The 19,038-nt window shown below is 51.7% G+C and overlaps 1 protein-coding gene across 2 annotated transcripts in view; it reads left to right on the forward strand.

The window, feature by feature from the left end:
- Positions 1-18,777, forward strand: part of Slc6a1 (solute carrier family 6 member 1) — a 33,394-nt gene extending 14,617 nt beyond the window's left edge. The window contains exons 2-16 of one of the 2 annotated variants that reach the window (XM_006237059.4): positions 3,460-3,509; positions 4,193-4,517; positions 4,838-4,969; positions 5,086-5,186; positions 6,123-6,232; positions 6,958-7,090; positions 9,726-9,860; positions 10,060-10,163; positions 10,602-10,726; positions 11,865-11,977; positions 12,138-12,269; positions 13,460-13,562; positions 14,894-14,994; positions 15,663-15,830; positions 16,567-18,777. In XM_006237059.4, coding sequence (XP_006237121.1) covers positions 4,280-4,517; positions 4,838-4,969; positions 5,086-5,186; positions 6,123-6,232; positions 6,958-7,090; positions 9,726-9,860; positions 10,060-10,163; positions 10,602-10,726; positions 11,865-11,977; positions 12,138-12,269; positions 13,460-13,562; positions 14,894-14,994; positions 15,663-15,830; positions 16,567-16,671 — 1,800 coding nt within the window. In that variant the 5' untranslated portion in view covers positions 3,460-3,509; positions 4,193-4,279 and the 3' untranslated portion in view covers positions 16,672-18,777. Of the gene's footprint in view, positions 1-3,455; positions 3,510-4,192; positions 4,518-4,837; positions 4,970-5,085; positions 5,187-6,122; positions 6,233-6,957; positions 7,091-9,725; positions 9,861-10,059; positions 10,164-10,601; positions 10,727-11,864; positions 11,978-12,137; positions 12,270-13,459; positions 13,563-14,893; positions 14,995-15,662; positions 15,831-16,566 lie in introns of those variants that run through there. The other variant, NM_024371.3, reaches the window with a different exon arrangement.
- The last annotated feature ends 261 nt before the right edge of the window (positions 18,778-19,038 follow it).

Here is a 19,038-nt window from a genome sequence, read left to right on the forward strand (position 1 = left end):
TCTGAAAGAGATAAAAGCAAGTGGAGTCATTACAGCTGCTACGAGCCTCTGCCGTTCCAGTAATTACTGAGCGGAGGGGAGGGAGTGAGATGAAGCAGCAGTGGGCCTAGCCAGGGTGGGAGGGAGGGAGAAGGGGGGTGAGGGGAGGAAGAAGGGGGGATAAGGGGAGGAAGAAGAAAGGGGGAGATGGGAGGGAGAAAGGAGGAGCGGGGAGAGTGGCAAGCAGGGGCAGAATTCAGGTCAAGCCTGTTGCTCTGGCTCCTCCAACCCACAACTCATGTGCAGAGACAATGGCACCCCTGACTGTCAAGCCCTGGCTTCTCAGCCTCTGCCTACTTTCCACCCACAGGACCACCCTGGGGGCCTCTGAAGCAATGAGACAGAGGGAGATTGTCCTTCGGGGTTTTCCTGCATTCCCCTCTTCTACAGCTGGCCACTGATTCAGCACTGGGCTGCCCATCTGCAGGCCACCAGCGGGCTTCCAGGCCCTGCTCCAGGGTGGAGCCCCAGTGCCACAGTGGCCAAGACCAAGTCCTCATGTCTCTCCTGGACTCTGTTTCCCAAGAGCCTCTCTGCTTCTGCTCCTGACCCTTGGGATATTTGTCATAGCTAGGGTGAGATCCAGAAGCATGAGATCACCTTGCCCACTTAAAATACAAAAAAAATAATAATTTGAACTACTGGCTTTAGCCTCTGAGACCCTGTGTGATGTGACCCGTCACCCCTCCACCTGGATCTGTTCCCTTCCAGCCCTTTCTGCTGTCTTTCAAACACCAAGGTCTCCGTCCTGCCTTGGGGTCTTTGCATTACTTTTCCACTGTGTCCTAGAGTGTCACATTTTCAACTTCTAATTCAAACAGAATCTTCTTGTTGTTCTGGCCAAATAAAACAAGCCCAAAGGCGACTTCTGACCTATTTGCCATGTCTGATCTAGAGCTCCCAGCTCCGCACTCCTTCCTTGCAAAATGTCTCTGGCTGAGGGACCTGCAGATCTCTGTGCTTTAGCTGAGATTTTTGTCAGTGGTATTAAGACTTGGTCACAGAGTCACACTGAGGAGGGGCGGACCATCACTGAGACTCATCACTCTTCCTTCTGGTCTCTTTCATTAACTCCATCCTCTCAGAGACCTCTGGGTGAGTCTTCTGTTTGCCTAATTACATTGTCTTTCTTGTCACGAGTCCCTACATACATTACCCCAGTCTTGCTCCCCTCTCAGCCTCTGACAGGGATGAGCTGAGTCTCTTCCTCTCTGGGATGAGGAGGAAACCCACAGCAAAGGTTTTCATGTGCTTACACCTGATGTGCCTCACTAGGACTGACAGGTTGACACTCTGGGACCAGAGTCTCAGAGTATCAGGCCCTCTATCCCTGTGGTATCCCTGTGGTACATTCCCACAAAGCTGCAGCCAGGAGTGCTGGGTAAATAAATGTCCATATGGTGCCTGAGGCCCTGTCAGCCAATGCTGGAGTTACCCTGCATACCTGTTTATGTGCCTGGCCTTGTTCTCATCTCCCCATTTATCCAGATAGGGGTCAGTGAGGTGTGGTAGTTCACCCTGCATTAGCAGGTGCTGGAGAGAGCCAAGGTCAGGCTCAACACTAAAGTGGCTTTGGTACCAGGCAAGTCCAAGTCTGAATCTTGGATCTTCCCTGGGCATCAGTTCCATCACACCAACCCCTTTCATTTATGCTCAGACATAGACATGAAATCACAGCTCTTGGCTCTGCAGCTCCTTCTCGGATGCTGCAGGTGTTCGGCTGAATCCAGACATACGTTTCTGGAAAACAGAAATGACAGCAAGGCTCCCTCAGAGCCAATTCTTCTAAGTGGCTCTGCCTGGGACTCCTGAGTTGGATCTGAGGACTGTGGACTGCGTTTCCTGAGGACCCAAGGGGCCAAGGAGTCTTAGAGCCAGCCACATGGGGACACCTTTGTCCACCAGTACTTCTAACAAAGAATGCCACAGGCCAGTGAAAGATAATGGCTGGAGGATCACGGTCCTGGAAGCCGAGAGTCTACGGGAGTTAGGGGCATCAGCAGCGCCTTCTTGTCTTCCTGAGACATGGTAAGAGAGGCCTAAAAGGTGGAACTCGCTTTTGTAACAACCTGCTCCAGCGACAAGGACATTGGTAGGAGCCACGCCTCATAATCACCCTGACCTCTGAAGTGTCTTGTTCAAGGCATAGTAAACGACACTTAAAGGCATCCCAGGAGCTGAGTAGCCAGGCAGCCCACATGCCTCGGAGTCCCAAGACTTTTGTTTTCTCAACCAGAATCTCAGGGAAGGAATCTGATTGGCTAGCCTAGGTCACATGGTCAGACTGGCCTGAGGTGATTGGATCATTATGAATAAATACGGCAGCTGGAGCCTACAACTGAGGACACTGTGGTCACGAAAGAAGCTAGCATGTTTGTCTGTCTTGCCTGAGTTGGCAGTCTACATATCCTGATTCTGGAGCAGGCCCTGTCTTCCACCTCCCGTTCTCTCCGCCCTGGAGGGTACAGCCTACCTCTACCTGAGGCCACAGTTCTCCCTAATGTGGTCAGACCCGGCCAGAATGGAGATAATCATTCAAGACAAGCCTACCACTGTGCGGGAGGCTCAAACTGAGTCGGTCACCTTATGGAGGAGAAGCAGGGGTGGCCGTGAAGTATTCCCGCGAGGAGGATACATGGTGCTGGGTAATAGGTTGCATGCGAGGGGCTGAAGGCCATGCACCTCACACCGGGCATCCGGGGTAGATCCCAGGCACAACGCCCATGCCATGGCTTTTGCTTATCTCCTATGTGGGGCCCATGGAGCAGCACTTCTTTCCTATGTTCCAGTTTGTTCTGAGGGTTCCATAAGTTTAGTTGGTGTCGTTTTACTGGACAGCTTCTATAGAATATTCTAGAAAAAAAGTTGACACAGAAGAAAACAAATTCCATGACCATCTATTTCCACATTTAGGGAGCAGAACCTTAAATAGGACATCTGAGGAAGACTTCCAAATCCACCTTCCTTGCTATAAAATATAGGGCTCCTCTCTCTGCTCTGACATCGTTTGTTTGGTTGTTAAATAACATTTCTGCAAGTTTATAAGGAGGGTGGAGAACAATATCAGCTAGAATAAACTTTAATTTTGTACATTAAAGAAAAGATCAGCCCGTTCCCTGACTCCCAACATGCCCAAGCACTGTGCCACCCGGCTCCTCTTTTCCCTTTGATAAAATTATGGAACACCCTGCCCATCGCCACAGCTGTCCCGACACAGCCCATCCTGCATGTCTCTGCATCGGCAGGCCAGTGCCATGCTGCATGGACTCACGGCAGTCACTCTGGCTGGGGATGCTCTGCGGTTGCAGGCACTGCCTGGGTCCCAGCGGCTTCCCCCTGCTTGTTGCCCCCTTGCTGACAGTCCAGCCTGGTGTAGCCTGCCCATTCACCTCCCTGCCCTTCTTGTTCTCTGTTCTGCAGGCTCTGCGGAGAAAGCCTTTAGGAGAAGACTCATAGCAGAGAACTATTAGGTAAGATAAGGAGCCAGGTGACGAATCGCACCCTGTCAGACCTGAAAGCTGACTTTGCCACAACTTGACAAGCCAAAGGAGACTGGCCCCATCGGGTAGATGGGAAAACTGAAGTGCAGAGCAGTCATGGGGATGGCTCAGTTGGTAAAGTACTTGAACAAAGCATCAACATGAGACTCTGAGTTTGATTTCCAGCACCAATGAAAAAGACCAGGCACCCTGGCACTAGGAGGAGTAGAAATAAAAGGACTGCTGGCACTTGCTGGCTGCTGGTGTAGCTGAAAGAATCATGTTCTCTAGGTTCAGGAGAGACCACGTCTCAAGTGACCACAACTGGGGGCCCTAGAGGTGGAGTCCCAACAGCTTCTGTTGGCATCTCTGTGTGTTCTCAGATGTGCTTGTGCTTCCCACACTCAGCTAGGTGTGGGGGTGCACACTTGTAATCTCAGCACTGGGGAGGCAGACACAGGAGGATCCCCAGCCGGTCTAGCCTATACCTTGAGTTCCGGGCTAGCAAAAGACATGGTCTCAGAAATAATGGACAGATGCTGAGGAATGCTATCCAAGGTTGACCCCTGTCCCATATAAATGGGACACACACACAAGACAGAATCAGCAGGAGTCGTTAAGTCCTAGTACTAAGTAGGACTATAACCCACTCTGTCCTTCTACAACAATCCCAGGCCGCAAAGCTGCTGTCCACGTGGACTGGAGCTGACATCGCACGCCTGCCCGCCAGGATCCCTGCTGCCAAGTTCGTGCTCCGAGACATGGCGACTGACAACAGCAAGGTGGCTGATGGGCAGATCTCTACCGAGGTCAGCGAGGCTCCTGTGGCCAGTGACAAGCCCAAAACCCTTGTAGTCAAGGTGCAGAAGAAGGCTGGAGACCTCCCTGACCGGGACACATGGAAGGGACGCTTCGACTTCCTCATGTCCTGTGTGGGCTACGCCATCGGCCTGGGCAATGTATGGAGGTTCCCTTATCTCTGCGGAAAGAACGGTGGTGGTAGGTGGCCACCTGGTGACCTCGGGACCAGGTCTTTGCGTCTTCTGGGTCTACCTTGAGGGAAGGGAGGATCTTTGAGGGTGGGCCCTATTTGTCACCCCTTGCCCTCTCTTCAAGAGTCAGTCGCCAAGGACAGTTGTCTGTAGCAGTGATGTCAGAACTTTGGTATCTTTTGCAAGAGCTGGGACGCAATTTGAATGAAGCATGCTTTTAAGGCTAGCCCTGGATACTGCTTTCCAGGCAGGACACATGGGAATGGTATGTGGAACCTCAAAGCTGCTGGGAAGACTCAGGATCATGAGTGTGTCTCTCTTCCCTAGGGGCCTTCCTAATTCCATATTTCCTGACGCTCATCTTTGCGGGTGTTCCTCTCTTCCTTTTGGAGTGCTCCCTAGGCCAGTACACCTCCATTGGGGGCCTGGGCGTATGGAAGCTGGCTCCCATGTTCAAGGGTGAGTGGGGGACCTGGGCATGTGGAGGGGCCTTACCCAAGGTCCTTGGGAGCAAAGGAAGTCTTGAGCCCGTTTCTAAGAATGCCTCAGCAAGCCCTGTGCGTGTTCCACCTCAGGTGTGGGCCTCGCGGCAGCTGTGCTGTCCTTCTGGCTGAACATTTATTACATTGTCATCATCTCCTGGGCCATCTACTACCTGTACAACTCCTTCACCACGGTGAGTGGCTGCTGGTCAGGGCCTACCTAGGCTGTGGGAATCTACAGTGTGCTTACTGGGTCAGTCCTTGAATGAGGAGTGAGGGGTGTAGGTCGTCTCCTACAGTGTTTTCCCCAACCAGCCACGCTGAGAGCTGCAATCTAGCGCCTCAGGCATCCCACAACTGGATCCAATTGCCATTTTGTGTGAACTCAGCTGGTGCGGGTTTGAACGCTAACTCTACTGTCTATCAGCTGTGCAACTTCAGGAGCCAGCCTTAACTTCTCTGAGACCTCACCGACCCCATTTATAAATGTGATCCACAGAAGCAAAAGCAGGGTCTCAGACACATTGGGGTCTATGCCCATATGTTCACAGCATCATGTCTTATAAGAGCCATTCAAAAGCAATCCTGGGTCCCCAGGGAACACATGTGACTGAGCACACGCGTGTGTGGTGGAGTATTATTTGGCCTTAAAAAAGGAAGAAACTCTGGCCCATGTACTATGGGTGTGAAAGACGTTTGAAGATGCTAAGGCCATCACAGAAAGTGGATGCTGTGCGATTCTGCCTGCGTGTGCTTCTTAAAGTGGTCAGATTCAAGGAGACAGAAGGCATCATGGGGGAGCCTGAAGGATGAGGAGTTAGTGAGTAAAAGAGGCCAAGGTCCTAGTAAGAGCTACTGTGCAAAGCTGTGTGTACTCCGTGCTGCTCAGCAGCACACTGGGGTCACGGGGTGGACACAGTATGGCTTGGGAGCTAGTTCTTGGAGGGGCAAGAATTCACACTTGGGTGGTGTAGTCTTGTCTACCTGTCTCTGAGAGCTCTTGGGAAGAAGAGGTGGAAAGATGGTTGTGAGCAGGTGCGTGGGGTGACGAGAGTGGGCTGTGTGAGTGGAGTCCTCTCTGGACAGCCCCAGGGACTGAGCAGGCTCTGTCTGTGACTCTGCCTTTGCAGACTCTGCCGTGGAAACAGTGTGACAACCCCTGGAACACTGACCGCTGCTTCTCCAACTATAGCCTGGTCAACACCACCAACATGACCAGTGCCGTGGTGGAATTCTGGGAGTGAGTGGGGGATGGGCTGGGGCTGGGCTGGGGCTGGGCTGGGGCTGGGATGGGGATAGGGAGTGTGTGCCAGCTGGGTGGCAGCAGGTAATGTGAATTTTCCTTCAGCCATTCACTCCTGAATACCTACTGTGTGAGATCCGAAAATGCCAATAGACAATGACAGCAGCAGGCAACTCATATTGGCAGGAAGATGTGCAGGGTAGGGGAGGTGGCCTGCACCAGCCTGCAGGAGAATGTGGCTGCTTACCATGACATGCAGGGTCGGGGAGTCAGTGGTACTGAGTCAGTGGGAAGGAGTATGTGTGTAGGCACAGTGAGGGGGGCAGCTACAGAGAGTGCCCAGTGAGGGGCTGTGCTGAGAGGCAAGGGTGAACTGTGGACCTTGGGAAGTCTCAGTCATCTGTTCTCCAATCTCAGACAAGAGGGTCCTGTGTGCTACAAGGTCTCAGGCAGGAAAGTGACCTACCTAGGACTTATGAGGGTTCTCTGGGGCTGGGGAAGCACAGCAGAGGAGAGGGGAAAGCTAAGCAGCCCAGGAGTTGCAGTTGACACCAACTACTGCGACTTTCCAGGGTGAGAGTCCTGGCCCCACAGTCCCTGTCCAAATCACAAGGTCATAGTGTCAACCAGGATATGCAGGGAGAGGATGGTCTGTGTCATAGCCATGGATATCCACCTCCTGCTGGTCCTGTATGACCCTTTCCTCTTTCCTCTGTCTCCAGGCGCAACATGCACCAAATGACAGATGGGCTAGACAAGCCAGGACAGATCCGCTGGCCGCTAGCCATCACACTGGCCATTGCCTGGGTGCTTGTGTATTTCTGCATCTGGAAGGGTGTTGGATGGACTGGAAAGGTAGGGTCATGTATGAATAATGGAGACACACAGGAGAAGGGGCAGGTCTATAGGAGGAGGTAGGTCCTGAGCATGGGCCCATGACTCCCATATGCTCTGCCTAATTTGAGTTAAAGTCCTTTCAGCTCTCCATGCCTGGGTTCATTCTTGAGAAAGGAGATGAGCCAGTGTCAAGCTCACACAAGCTACTGGGCTTGATGGAGCCATAGATAGATGACAGGTGTTGCTCCAAGACCACTGGATCAACTTCTCCTGGCACTTGTTCTGTGACCACCCTACGTCTAGTACATGGGCCCAGAGGTGCCATCTTCTATCCTGACCCATGGATGAAGGGATGGATGGTAGCAGTATATGACCCCAAGCTCAGATCCCCATGTGATAGCTTGTTGGCTCTGTGACCTTGGGCACACCACCCTGCCTCCCTGAAACTCGTTTTCCTTCTGTGAGATAACATGTACCCAGGGGTTTCCTGGTACCTGTCAGGATCTCTAGCATTAGGGAGTCCACTTGTTACTTTTATGTAGCTTATGTAAGTGAAGATGGGGGCCAAGCTGGGGCATCTGTACACGGACATGGGAGGGTGACTGGCTGCAAGTCCTATTGAAAAGTTTGAAGACAGAGTTAGCTGACTTACTCCTGGGCTCTAGTCAGAAGTGGTACACAGCATAGTATAGTCTGGTAGACCCCAGGACCTACCAGGTCCTCAGACCCAGTGTGGGGGTCAGAAGATCCCTTATCTGTCCCTAGGACTAAGGAGAACAGAGGTGGGTACAGAGCCCTTCTAGGCTGACTCCAGGAAGCAGAAGAGTGGGGGCTTTGTTCAGCACCTTGGAGTCTTATAACCTCAGCTTCCCAGGGAATAGCTGTGTGCACTTGGGCAAGTCACAAGACCCCTCTGAGCCCTAGTCCCCTTTTCTGCTAGTGGGTCATCACAGGCTAAGAGATGATCTAAGCAGAATGCTAATTAACATCCTCCACACGGGAATTCAGTGTTTAGTACCACTTATTGGAGGAGGGGGGATGGGGATACCCAGCAATCTGGCTGCATTCACAGACTGGTTACTTATTGGGGACAGAGAGTCGGGGCCTCCCTCACTGTATCATTTGGGGATGTTGACCCATCCATTACTGCTGTCCTTCAGCAAGTTTCTATTGAAAACCTACTGTGTGCTCCTGCTGAGCATGGAGAACAGCTATGGGTTAGGCATGGCCTGTGTCCTCATACAACAGCCCCTCTGCTCACTGAGATTGAAAACCATACCCATTTGCTAGATAAGCAAAAATGAGGCTCAGAGAAGGTAAGAAGAAATTACCCAAAGTCATACTGATGATTTAAGTCCCCCTTTTTAAGTTGGTTTCGTCACAGTTTATGGCTGTTTTTCCTAATACCGAGGATCGCAGAGTCCAATAAGTGGGGGCCACATCAGACTTTGGGGCAGCCAAAGTCACAAAGAAGCACAGTGTGCAGGACCATTTCCTTAGTGCTGGGTCTAACAGAAGACAAAGTTTAAACATACTCTGTGCAACACAGAGGCCACCATGCCCTGCCCTCTGTAGTTCCATTTCCAGAGGTTCTTAAGCAGCATAGGTCACGAGCCGGGAGAAGCTTATGGTCTTAGATTCAGTAATGGCACAGCTGGAAGTTCCCCCAAGCATGGATAAAGATCTTTTTAGATAAAGATTCGTATACAGACAGGTTCAGTGTTGCAGTTAGATCCCCATGTAGTGGGGGAGCTGGTACCTCCCAAAGGATGTTCTGTAATTAAAGATCATTTTCTTCCAGAGACAGTGAAGCAGCGTTTAGGAACCAGCTTAGCCTGTGTGTTTTCGCTTCACACACGTAAAAGAGGCCATTTTTTAAAACCCTTTTGCAAAGACATGCAGTCATCCATACAGAAAAAGTGAGAACCAAAATGTTACGTGATTGTCAGACACCTACGAACAGTCCACTGAATGACATAGGCTGTCCTAAGCATTGGGAGAACAGATATGTCAGCCATGTGGGACCTGTTCCTCATATAACCAATAGGAGCTGTCTATGGGACCATGTGCGCATGTCCACTTGGACTTTAAATTCTCTGTTACCATTCGTATCACTCAGATAATGTAGAATGTAGAGGAGCAGGGCGGTGGCACACATCTCTAATCTCAGCATTGCAGAGTTAGTGGTAAGTGACTGGCTCTGTGCATTCCAGACCAGCCAGGACTACATAATGAGACAATCAACGCCCCCCCCAACCCAAAATTAGAGCTCACTCCTGTAACCCCAACACTCAGAAGGATAAGGCTCGAGGATCACTATGAGTTAGAGGCCCTGAGCTTTACAGAGAATTCTAAGCATGGGGCATGGCCTCTGATTGAGGGTTGGGGGTGTCCCCCCTCCCAGAATTGTGTCTTTCTCCTTGCCACAGACAGGCACTAGCCTCATACACGTGGGAGGAGAAAGGACAGAGGGTGCCTGACAGGAATGGGGCAGGGGAGGTGCTAGCCAGTGGTAGAGAATCCATGGAGGGCTTCAAAACGGTGGTCATGCCTACCACAGTAGGGCTAGAAATCCAGGGTGAGCTCCTCCGGGAGGAAGAGGAACAGATCTGGTGCTGCAGAGAGGGGCAGCCCTACGGTCCTTTGCTTCTAGGTGGTCTACTTCTCAGCCACATACCCCTACATCATGCTCATCATCCTGTTCTTCCGTGGAGTGACACTTCCTGGGGCCAAGGAGGGGATCCTCTTCTACATCACGCCCAACTTCCGAAAGCTGTCTGATTCTGAGGTGAGCATCTGCCTCGCCCCACCCAGTCCCGCCTGCCCTGCCCAAATGGGTCCCCGGGTCAAGATCGTGCTACAGAGACTACACCTGAGCAGGTCAGATGGAGTCTCTAATCCCTGAGGACTCCCAGGGGGCCGAGGTAGCGATGACAATGACGGTTCTGTACTTGATCAGTTCTGAGGTTCTGACCCTCTGCCCACAGGTGTGGCTTGACGCCGCCACCCAGATCTTCTTCTCCTACGGACTGGGCCTGGGGTCCCTGATTGCTCTGGGAAGCTACAACTCTTTCCACAACAATGTGTACAGGTGCGAAGGGGCCGGCTTTAGGGCTTCCTTCCTAACCACGCCCCTGACCGTGCCTTCCTGATGGAGGCCACACCCCAGGCATGAATGCCAACCCCCTACCCCTGTGTCTACCCCAGTAATACACTCATCTCCAGCACTTTCCCCTGTCACGTGCTGTAGGCACACTCTCATCTGAGACTGCATCCCTCATGGTACCTCTATCTCTGCGTCCTCTGTAGCCGCACCTCCCCTATTGGGTCTCTCTTGACCTTCTCGAGTTGACCCCTCCTTCTGGCTCTACCCTGCCTGGCTTGCTCTGGTCTTGTCCTTCTAGGGCAGCTGGAGCCTGTAGTTCCTCTTCTAGGACGGACCCTTTCCGTCCCTTGGAGGTTACTGCCCCCTAGTCCCACTCTCCCGTAGTCGCTCCCAATCACCTCTCCCGCCCTCCCTGCTCTTCAGGGACTCCATCATTGTTTGCTGCATCAACTCCTGCACCAGCATGTTTGCCGGCTTCGTCATCTTCTCCATCGTGGGCTTCATGGCTCATGTCACCAAGAGGTCCATAGCCGATGTGGCGGCCTCAGGTCAGCACTTTACCTGGGGATGATGGTTGGTGTGGTCGTGAGGCGTGTGCATGTGGGTCCAGCTGGGTCATGATCACCTCCATAATGCAAAGCTCTTCAGGCTAGACTTTTGCTCTAGCTCCAAAAATACTGTCACAGTATGGGTTGGGCCCACTCTGCTCCCGTGGTCACCAGTGTCAAAGCCAGGAAAAGCCTCAGGGCCTGACCCCTTTTTACTTTTGGCCAGGGCAGCCACAGTAGGAGGGGCTCTGGGCCGGGCATTGGCCCCTGAGGTTCAGGGAGGTGATGTGACTTGTCCCTTGGAGAACTGGGTTGGTCATGTCAGAAGAAATGCTCTTTGCTGAGGTTCCTGTATCACCCACAGGGAAACCCCTTCTCCAATTTCATTTTCCTGGAATGCTCAAGTCTCTCACCCCACCTTTCTGCCCAGAACCACAACCAGAAAGATTACAGTATCCTCCCAGGAGGCTTCTCCTGAACTCTTACACATCTCTGGGCCCTCTAGACCCACACCTACCCCCAGCCTCCAGATAGACACCTTACATCTGTACCATCCTCTAACTTCCCACCTTATGAAGGGTTCAGTTGTCGAACAGAAGCCCCAGCTTCCTCCCCACCCTCTTCCCTCACCCTTCCACAAGCCCTGCAGTTCCAGCATCTGTCCTCCACCTGCCTCCTTCATGTATCCCCATGCAACCTCTTTGCATGTGCGCTGTCCCTGCCACTGACCAGGTCCCCATGGTCCCTCATTGCACGGTGGTCACTGCTCTGCACCACCTATCTTCCCTCTGGACTCTCAGTGTTTCCTAAGGGATGACAGTGCACACACAAGGTTACCCAAAGGATGAGCTGAGATCAACATGAGCAAGTGACCGTGTGCTGGGTGTGCTGGGTGTGCTGGGTGTGCTGGGTGTGGGGTGTGCTGGGTGTGCTGGGTGTCTGTTCTGCTGTATGTGCTGTTGTGTGTGCTGCTGGGTGTGCTGGGTGTGCTGGGTGTTTGTTCGGCTGTATGTGCTGTTGTGTGTGCTGCTGGGTGTGTTGGGTGTGATGGGTGTTTGTTCGGCTGTATGTGCTGTTGTGTGTGTTGCTGGTAGCACTCACTCTCTCTTTTTCTTTCTTATTTTGCACTCCCCACCAGGCCCTGGACTGGCATTCTTGGCGTACCCCGAGGCTGTGACACAGCTACCCATCTCTCCCCTCTGGGCTATCCTCTTCTTCTCCATGCTGCTGATGCTGGGCATTGACAGCCAGGTAAGGTCCCTACCCCACAGTGCCTGGGGGACCTGACTCCAGACTGTTCTGATCCTGCTGTCTGGCTACAAGCCTTTTATTACAAGGCCAGGTTTTGGGTGGTTGGGTAGGAGGAGGCTGGCTGCAGCTGGTAGCTAACCCCATCTTTTCCCCCAATAAGTTCTGTACCGTGGAGGGCTTCATCACTGCCCTGGTGGATGAGTACCCCAGGCTTCTCCGCAATCGCCGTGAACTCTTCATTGCTGCCGTGTGCATCGTGTCCTACCTGATTGGCCTCTCTAACATCACCCAGGTAGGCTGACCAGCATCCGACATGCCTCAGATTTTCCCCTGGGCTTGCCATACATTTTCATGCCAGGAAACATGTTCACCTCCAAGATTCAAAGCTCTCCAGCCCTTGGGCCTCCTTTTCTCAGGGTTAGCTTATGCCACTATCTCTGTACTGAGCGCCATTGTACCAAACCCCATCACACCATTGTAAATGTGTCCCAGACTGGTGGGAGAGGTGGACTTTGAACTAGAAGGTATGGGACAAATCTAGAGAATGTAGCATATATCCCAGCCATGGAGGAGGGGATGAGAGAGATAGGGAATCAGGGAGATGGGGGATGAGAGTTGGGGGGATAGTAAGCTTGCAAATGCTCACAGAAATGAGTCAGAGTCAAGTTGGGAGTGGAGTCTTTGACACCATCACTTTCCAAGCTCCATCTGTCTGTCTCAGAGAGGAATACTGTGCACACGTGCTGTGTGGTAGCCTGACCCTGAGATTCAGCAGTTGTGCCTTGTTGGCTTTGTGGAAGGTTGTGGGGGTCAAAACTAACATGCATATTAGCTTCTTTCTGAGAGGAAGTGCCAGGAGGGAAATCAGTAGTAGGCTCAAGAATGACCAACAGGGATGGGAGGAGCTGTAACTCATAAGGTAGCTAGGAGAAGCTTCCATAAGGCAGTAACCATTGAGCTTTGCCTTGAGAGATGAGGCAGAGCTGGGGTGGGAGTAGAGGATCTTAGGGAAGCAAACCGAACAGGCACAAAGGCCCTGCAGCAGGAATGCATCTGGGGAGGCAGAGGGACAAGAGGAGGCCAGTGTGAAGGAGGCAGAGAGCAGGAGGATGGATGGAGATTCAAACCAGACCTTGCAGGCTTTGCAGTTAGATCTGACTTAAAACGACAGCTCTACCTACTGTTTTGTGTGAGTCGGGGGAGGGTTTAGGCAGGAAAGAACTATCATCGGTGTATACTGGTGATGGGCTGGCTGCTTCCAGTCCTCCTGAAAGCCATACTGGAAATAGGACATCTCCTGCCACCACCCAGACATCGTCCCAGCCCCGAGACTGAGCAGCCATAGACTCTAAGGGCTTCTTCACTGCACCCTCAAGCTTTCCAGCTGCGAAGTGCCTAGTCCCAGGCTCTTCTGGATCTTGGAGCTGGGGGAGCGTCTGAAGGCATGGAGCCATGTCTGCACTATCCCTTTGTCTCTTTCAGGGTGGCATTTATGTCTTCAAACTGTTCGATTATTACTCTGCCAGTGGCATGAGCCTGCTGTTCCTGGTTTTCTTTGAGTGTGTCTCCATTTCCTGGTTTTATGGTGAGATCCAGCCCTCCTCCCTCATTAATCCATCCGTCCATCCAGCCATTTATTCACTAATGAGATCTTGAACGTTAATCCTCTATTTTGCCTTTATAACACTCCCACAAGTGCTGTCCTGTTGAGAAAGTGTGATGGGGAGTCGCACATGTTTATTTAAAGTGCAAGCCAGGGGCTTCAGGGATGGCTCAGAGGTTAAGACCACATGCTGCCTCTGCAGAGGACCTGGTTCAGTTCCCAGCACTTCCCATAGAGACTTGCAACCTCCTGTAACTCCAGTTCCAGGAGACACAATTTCTTCTTCTGGCCTCTGTGGACACTGCATGTACATAGTGTGGACACACAGGCAGACAAACACTTATGCACATACAAGAAAAATAAATAAATCTTTAAAAGGTAAAATGCAAGCCATTATAACTTTATAAATTTGAGGATAAAATGATTGGTTTGAAACTGATTAGAGGGCTGGGCTGGTGACATGGCACAAAATACTTGCCACCAAGACTGGCAACCTGAGTTCACCTGTAGGAGAGAAGTGCCTCCCACAAGTTGTCCTCTGGCTTCCACATGTGCCTCCACGCACACAAACAAAATAAAAGTGGAAAAAAGAGACATTTTATCTGAAAAAAAAGGGGGGGCGCCCCAGACAATACAACTTTCTAAGTCACGTGCTCAATGACTTTAAGAGAATGTATGATTACAGGTATGAACTATTCCGAAACTAACCACAAAGGGTCTATTTTATTTGTTTCTTGTGGGGCCAGGGTTCCCCGAATGACTGCCTAGGAGTCAAAACCCTAAGAATGTCCTCCCCAAATTTACCCCTCCCCCATCCTCCACCTACACCCCATCACCCTCCTCCCACCACTGTCTGCTCCTCCCTCCTAATGGATCCCCTCTGCATCCACTCTGTGGCTTTCCACAGGGGACACAACCTGCTCTGTTCTGAGACCTTCAGGTCTTTCTTTTATCATTATCACTGATTTCCTAGATTCAGAAATTCTTCACAAGCTACCATCCATTTCTCATAGTAAGAGCATCTTGGGGAAACGTGCCCTCCCGGCAAAGCCAATGAATGCATAGCTAGGACAGGTGTCTGTGGGCAGGGCGCTAGGAAGGTATGTCTTTACATATCCTCCTGTCTTCATGTTATGGCGCCACAGGACTTGATTAAAACCAAACCACAGGTCCCATTTAAGAGACAAGGACACTGGAGGTCATAGAAGTGAGGGGACTTGCTCATGGTTGCACCTCAAAGAAATGGTAGAGTTGGGTCCTAGACCACTGTCCTGGAAGCTCCCCTGCCTTCTGTTCTTACTCCCATGTCACAGGTGTCAACCGGTTCTATGACAACATCCAGGAGATGGTTGGCTCCAGGCCCTGCATCTGGTGGAAGCTGTGCTGGTCCTTTTTCACACCCATCATTGTGGCGGTAAAGATGAGACTTGACCAGCCATTGGGATGAAGCTAGTCCACTGGGATGAGGCTAGCCCACTGGGTAGAAGTTAGCCCCCTGGGATGAGGCAGACTGTGGTGCAGACAGATCTGCTCCCTGAAGAATACTCTTGGGAGTGAGGGCAGGGTAAATCTCTCCAGGTCTTCCACTCCCTATGAGTGGTAATGCTCCCCTTATACTGTTTGCTGCTTATCTGTGTCAAGGCCTGCTGGGGAACAATCACATGCCCTCCTCATAGCCTCAGCACTCAGACTGTTGTCCTGAGTCACTCTCCTAGCTCAGCCTAGCCCAGGAGCCCACATTCCCAACATGCAGAGCCTTCTATTCCTTAGCAAGTCTCATTCCCTCTTTAACAGGTGCCGAGGTCCTGAGAGCCCTGGCAGGGACACCCCATGTCCTTGAGGTGGGGACTGGGCTGCTGCTTATATTGTGCTGTATGTAAGATCATGGTGGCCATCCAGCCCACTATACCAGCTAGCCCGCAGGAGGGGGTCGCTCCAGACTTTTTCCAAAAAGGGGATTCTGCTTTAAGTCTTTGCCTGCGGAGTACCAGGATGGCAGGCCGTGAGAGTCAGCTCAGTGGAGGTAGGGTCTGGCTTGGTCTAGCCCCTGGGGCTGACTATCATGCCCTTCACCATCCACAGGGCGTGTTTCTCTTCAGTGCTGTGCAGATGACACCACTCACCATGGGAAGCTACGTTTTCCCCAAGTGGGGCCAGGGCGTGGGCTGGCTCATGGCTCTGTCCTCCATGGTGCTCATCCCCGGGTACATGGCTTACATGTTCCTCACCCTAAAGGGCTCTCTGAAGCAGGTAAGCCCTACTGCATGGAGGGAGCTCGGGCTCTAGTTGGGAAGGCCTGAGTCAACAAGTCAGTGCCATTTAGAGTAACGGGGAACACCTGACGCACTGCCATCCTGACCAGGTAGAGCAGCGTTAGGTTGCTCCTCGGAGGCCTGAAGAAAAGCCAGGCTGAGGAGTAGAAGCAGAAAGACTTGGTCTTAGGAGGGTAGAATGGGAGAGTAGGATGGGAGGCTTATACAAGGGTCCAGGCATCCAAATGCCATGAGACCAGCTGGAGGGAGATCAGTGGGGCTGGAGGGCAGAAGGAAGAAGTGGGGCGGGCAGAGTAAACTATGTAAGGATTTGAAAGGGAGATGTGGCAGGCAGAGGAACAGCATCTTCAAAGGCCCAGAGGAACATGCCTTGGGTGTTTGAAGGGCAGAGGAGGTCAGTGTGGCTGACATAGGAAGAGAAGGGAGGGGAGGGAAGGTGAGGAGGGGAGAAAGGGAAATAGGGAGACATGGAGTCTGAGAGGTGACAGTGGCCAGACTGTGCAAGGCATTGTAGGACCTGGCTTTTACACTGGATGAAATGGGAGTCTGTGGGGTCCTGAAAGGGGGGAAGACAGTGTCAGGAAAGGCATCAGAGGACCAGTCAGGAGACTCTGGGTCCACTATATTTGGCTAGAGCTGGGCTTGGTGGAGGAAGAGAGAGGGGAAGGGCTGCTTCTCATTGCGAAGGACCTTACCTCCACCCCTGCCCACAGCGTCTCCAGGTCATGATTCAGCCCAGTGAAGATATCGTGCGCCCTGAGAATGGTCCTGAGCAGCCGCAGGCTGGCAGCTCAGCCAGCAAGGAGGCCTACATCTAGGGGTACAGCCCCCTCATCACCCCTACACTGGCACCCTGGACTGGCTGTACCCACACCCCTTGAAGACTGAAGATACTCTCTGTCTCCAACTACCTCAAGGGGCGGGTCCAGACACCATCACCATGCAGAGAGGGGAGATGGGGGACAGTCTGACCCTAGGTGGGCCCTGAGTGGGCAGCCACCCCTTGGGGGCTTTCACAGAGGCCCCTTAGCAGGAGCAGGTGGCTGGCCTTTGTAACTGCCACTGTAGCTCCTTTTTATGCTGCCAGAGAGGGTGATGGCTGAGGCCACACACTCCTGGCTTTTAGTCTTCTTCAGACTGTTGTCCTGTGCCCCAACTGTAGACTGTTATCCAGACTTTTCTGTCCACCTTGGCTCTGAACTGGTCATGGACCAGGGCTACAGCATTGTGTTCATGGCCGCTGGCAGCCGGCAGGCCCTGCCTCTTCCTTTTTAATTTCTCCTTCCCGAGGCAGCTTCACAGACCCATCCCCAGACTGTTCACAGACCAGTGCGGAGAGGGTCCTCTGTCCCTGTGACCCTGTGATCCGGGCAGCTCAGTGTCCCCTGCCCCACCTCCCCAGGTGGCATTAACAGCAAACAGCCTATCCAGAAGAGCTCTGTGTGCTGAGGAGAAAAAGAAAAGCCACAAGCACAATTGCCTTTTCTGATCACCAACCCAGGACTTTCCCCGAGTGGGAGCTGTAGTCCCTCTGAGCTGCCCAGTTTAACACAAACAATGGCCAAGGAAATCAAGGTGAAGGTTCTAAGTCAGGACCAATCCAGCCCACCCTGGTTTCCCTCTTAGACTGTCACTGCCACTCTGTTCTGCTGTCCCCCTGCCCCCCTTACCTTTCTGGAAAACTTTCAGATGTACACACCCACTAACGGAGGAGGGTTACTTCAGAGGTTCCCTCCATCCTACCCTGGCACTGAGCTTCCCCTGCTCCAGTGGGGAGCATCGTATGTCCCTTCTGGCCTTGGATTCTGTGTTGGTGAAGCCAGTGGAGACAGTTTCTGGAAAGTTCCAGCAGCTCCGTCTTTCTCCTCTGCCGAGAGGATGGACTCCCATGTAGCAAAGCGTATATGTCTTGTCCCGTAGCTTCTTAGCTTGGTAGCTCACAAACTGTGTTTATGACTAATCCTTAATAACTATGGTGAATAACTGTGACCGTGGGTTTCTTGAATCTCTTGTCATTCTCATCCAAAAGTGACCAGCACACCAGTTCTTGCAATAAGCTATCTCCCTCCCTCAGAGCATCAAGCACACTGTAGAGAATGCAAACACGTACGCACATAGAAATGCACACACATGCATACCCATCCTCACATGTGGCAGTTAGCGTCCCGTGTGATATTGTGTAGGCAATCTACCAGCTCTTCCCGAGGCCACTTGTAGCAGGGTCGTGTGGCTGAGGCATCTGCCTGCTCAGTGGAGACTCTGCGACCAGCTTGCACAGGTGCCTGTCGCCAGAGTCCCAGGTGTGGAATGCAAGGACCCTCCACTGTGTCTCGTGGCCCCGTCCCTCCCCTACCTGTCTATGAAGCCCTTTAGGATGAAGGCAGGAGGTTTCCTTCTTGCTGCTCGATGTTCTTTGATGGAAAACTGAGAACAAGTCTTTTTTGAGATAAATGCAGTATATTTCATGTTTGTAAGCACCTCTGAGATGTTTGGCAAGAAATCCCCTGATTTCCACCCAAACTTAACCTTATAGAGCACAACGTTAAGGGTCGTACAATTACTGTGAGAACTGTGAATATGTGTAACTTTTCTTTTTTAGTTTTTGCCCAGAGGGAAGAAGATAATTGTATTATCATATATGCTTTTTTTTGCAATAAGGATTTATTCTCAGAACACCAAGTAAATTTATCTCTATATAAAAAGTATATGTAATATATGCCTATTCAGACTATATACAGAGCCTGTTTTAAAAAATTACAGTATTATTTAGTAAAATTATCTGTTCTATGGACCAAATGTAAAATATTTATACATGAAGATGTGTTTTAAATGTCTATCAAATGATATCACAACTAGAGCACGGGCGTTATGTACGTTTCTAAGAATTTAGAGGAAAAATAATAAAGGTTCTATGATATATGGTGTATTAGTTGCCTTTCTATTGCTGTGACAAAACGCCGTGATAGCTTACAGAAGAGGAAGGTTGTTTGGGCTTATGGTTCCGGAGGGAATAGAGTCCAGCATGGCAGGTAAGCAGCAGGCATGGTGACAGGAGCAGGAAGCTAGGGGCTAACATCCTGAACCACAAGCACAAAGCAGAGTGAACAAACGAAATGGGGGAGACTGGTACTCTCAGAGCCTACCCGGGGGTGACATACAAGTCTGTGCCACTTACACACCTCCCC

Source organism: Rattus norvegicus, chromosome 4, assembly GCF_036323735.1.
Source record: "Rattus norvegicus strain BN/NHsdMcwi chromosome 4, GRCr8, whole genome shotgun sequence".
Classification (NCBI taxonomy): domain Eukaryota; kingdom Metazoa; phylum Chordata; class Mammalia; order Rodentia; family Muridae; genus Rattus; species Rattus norvegicus.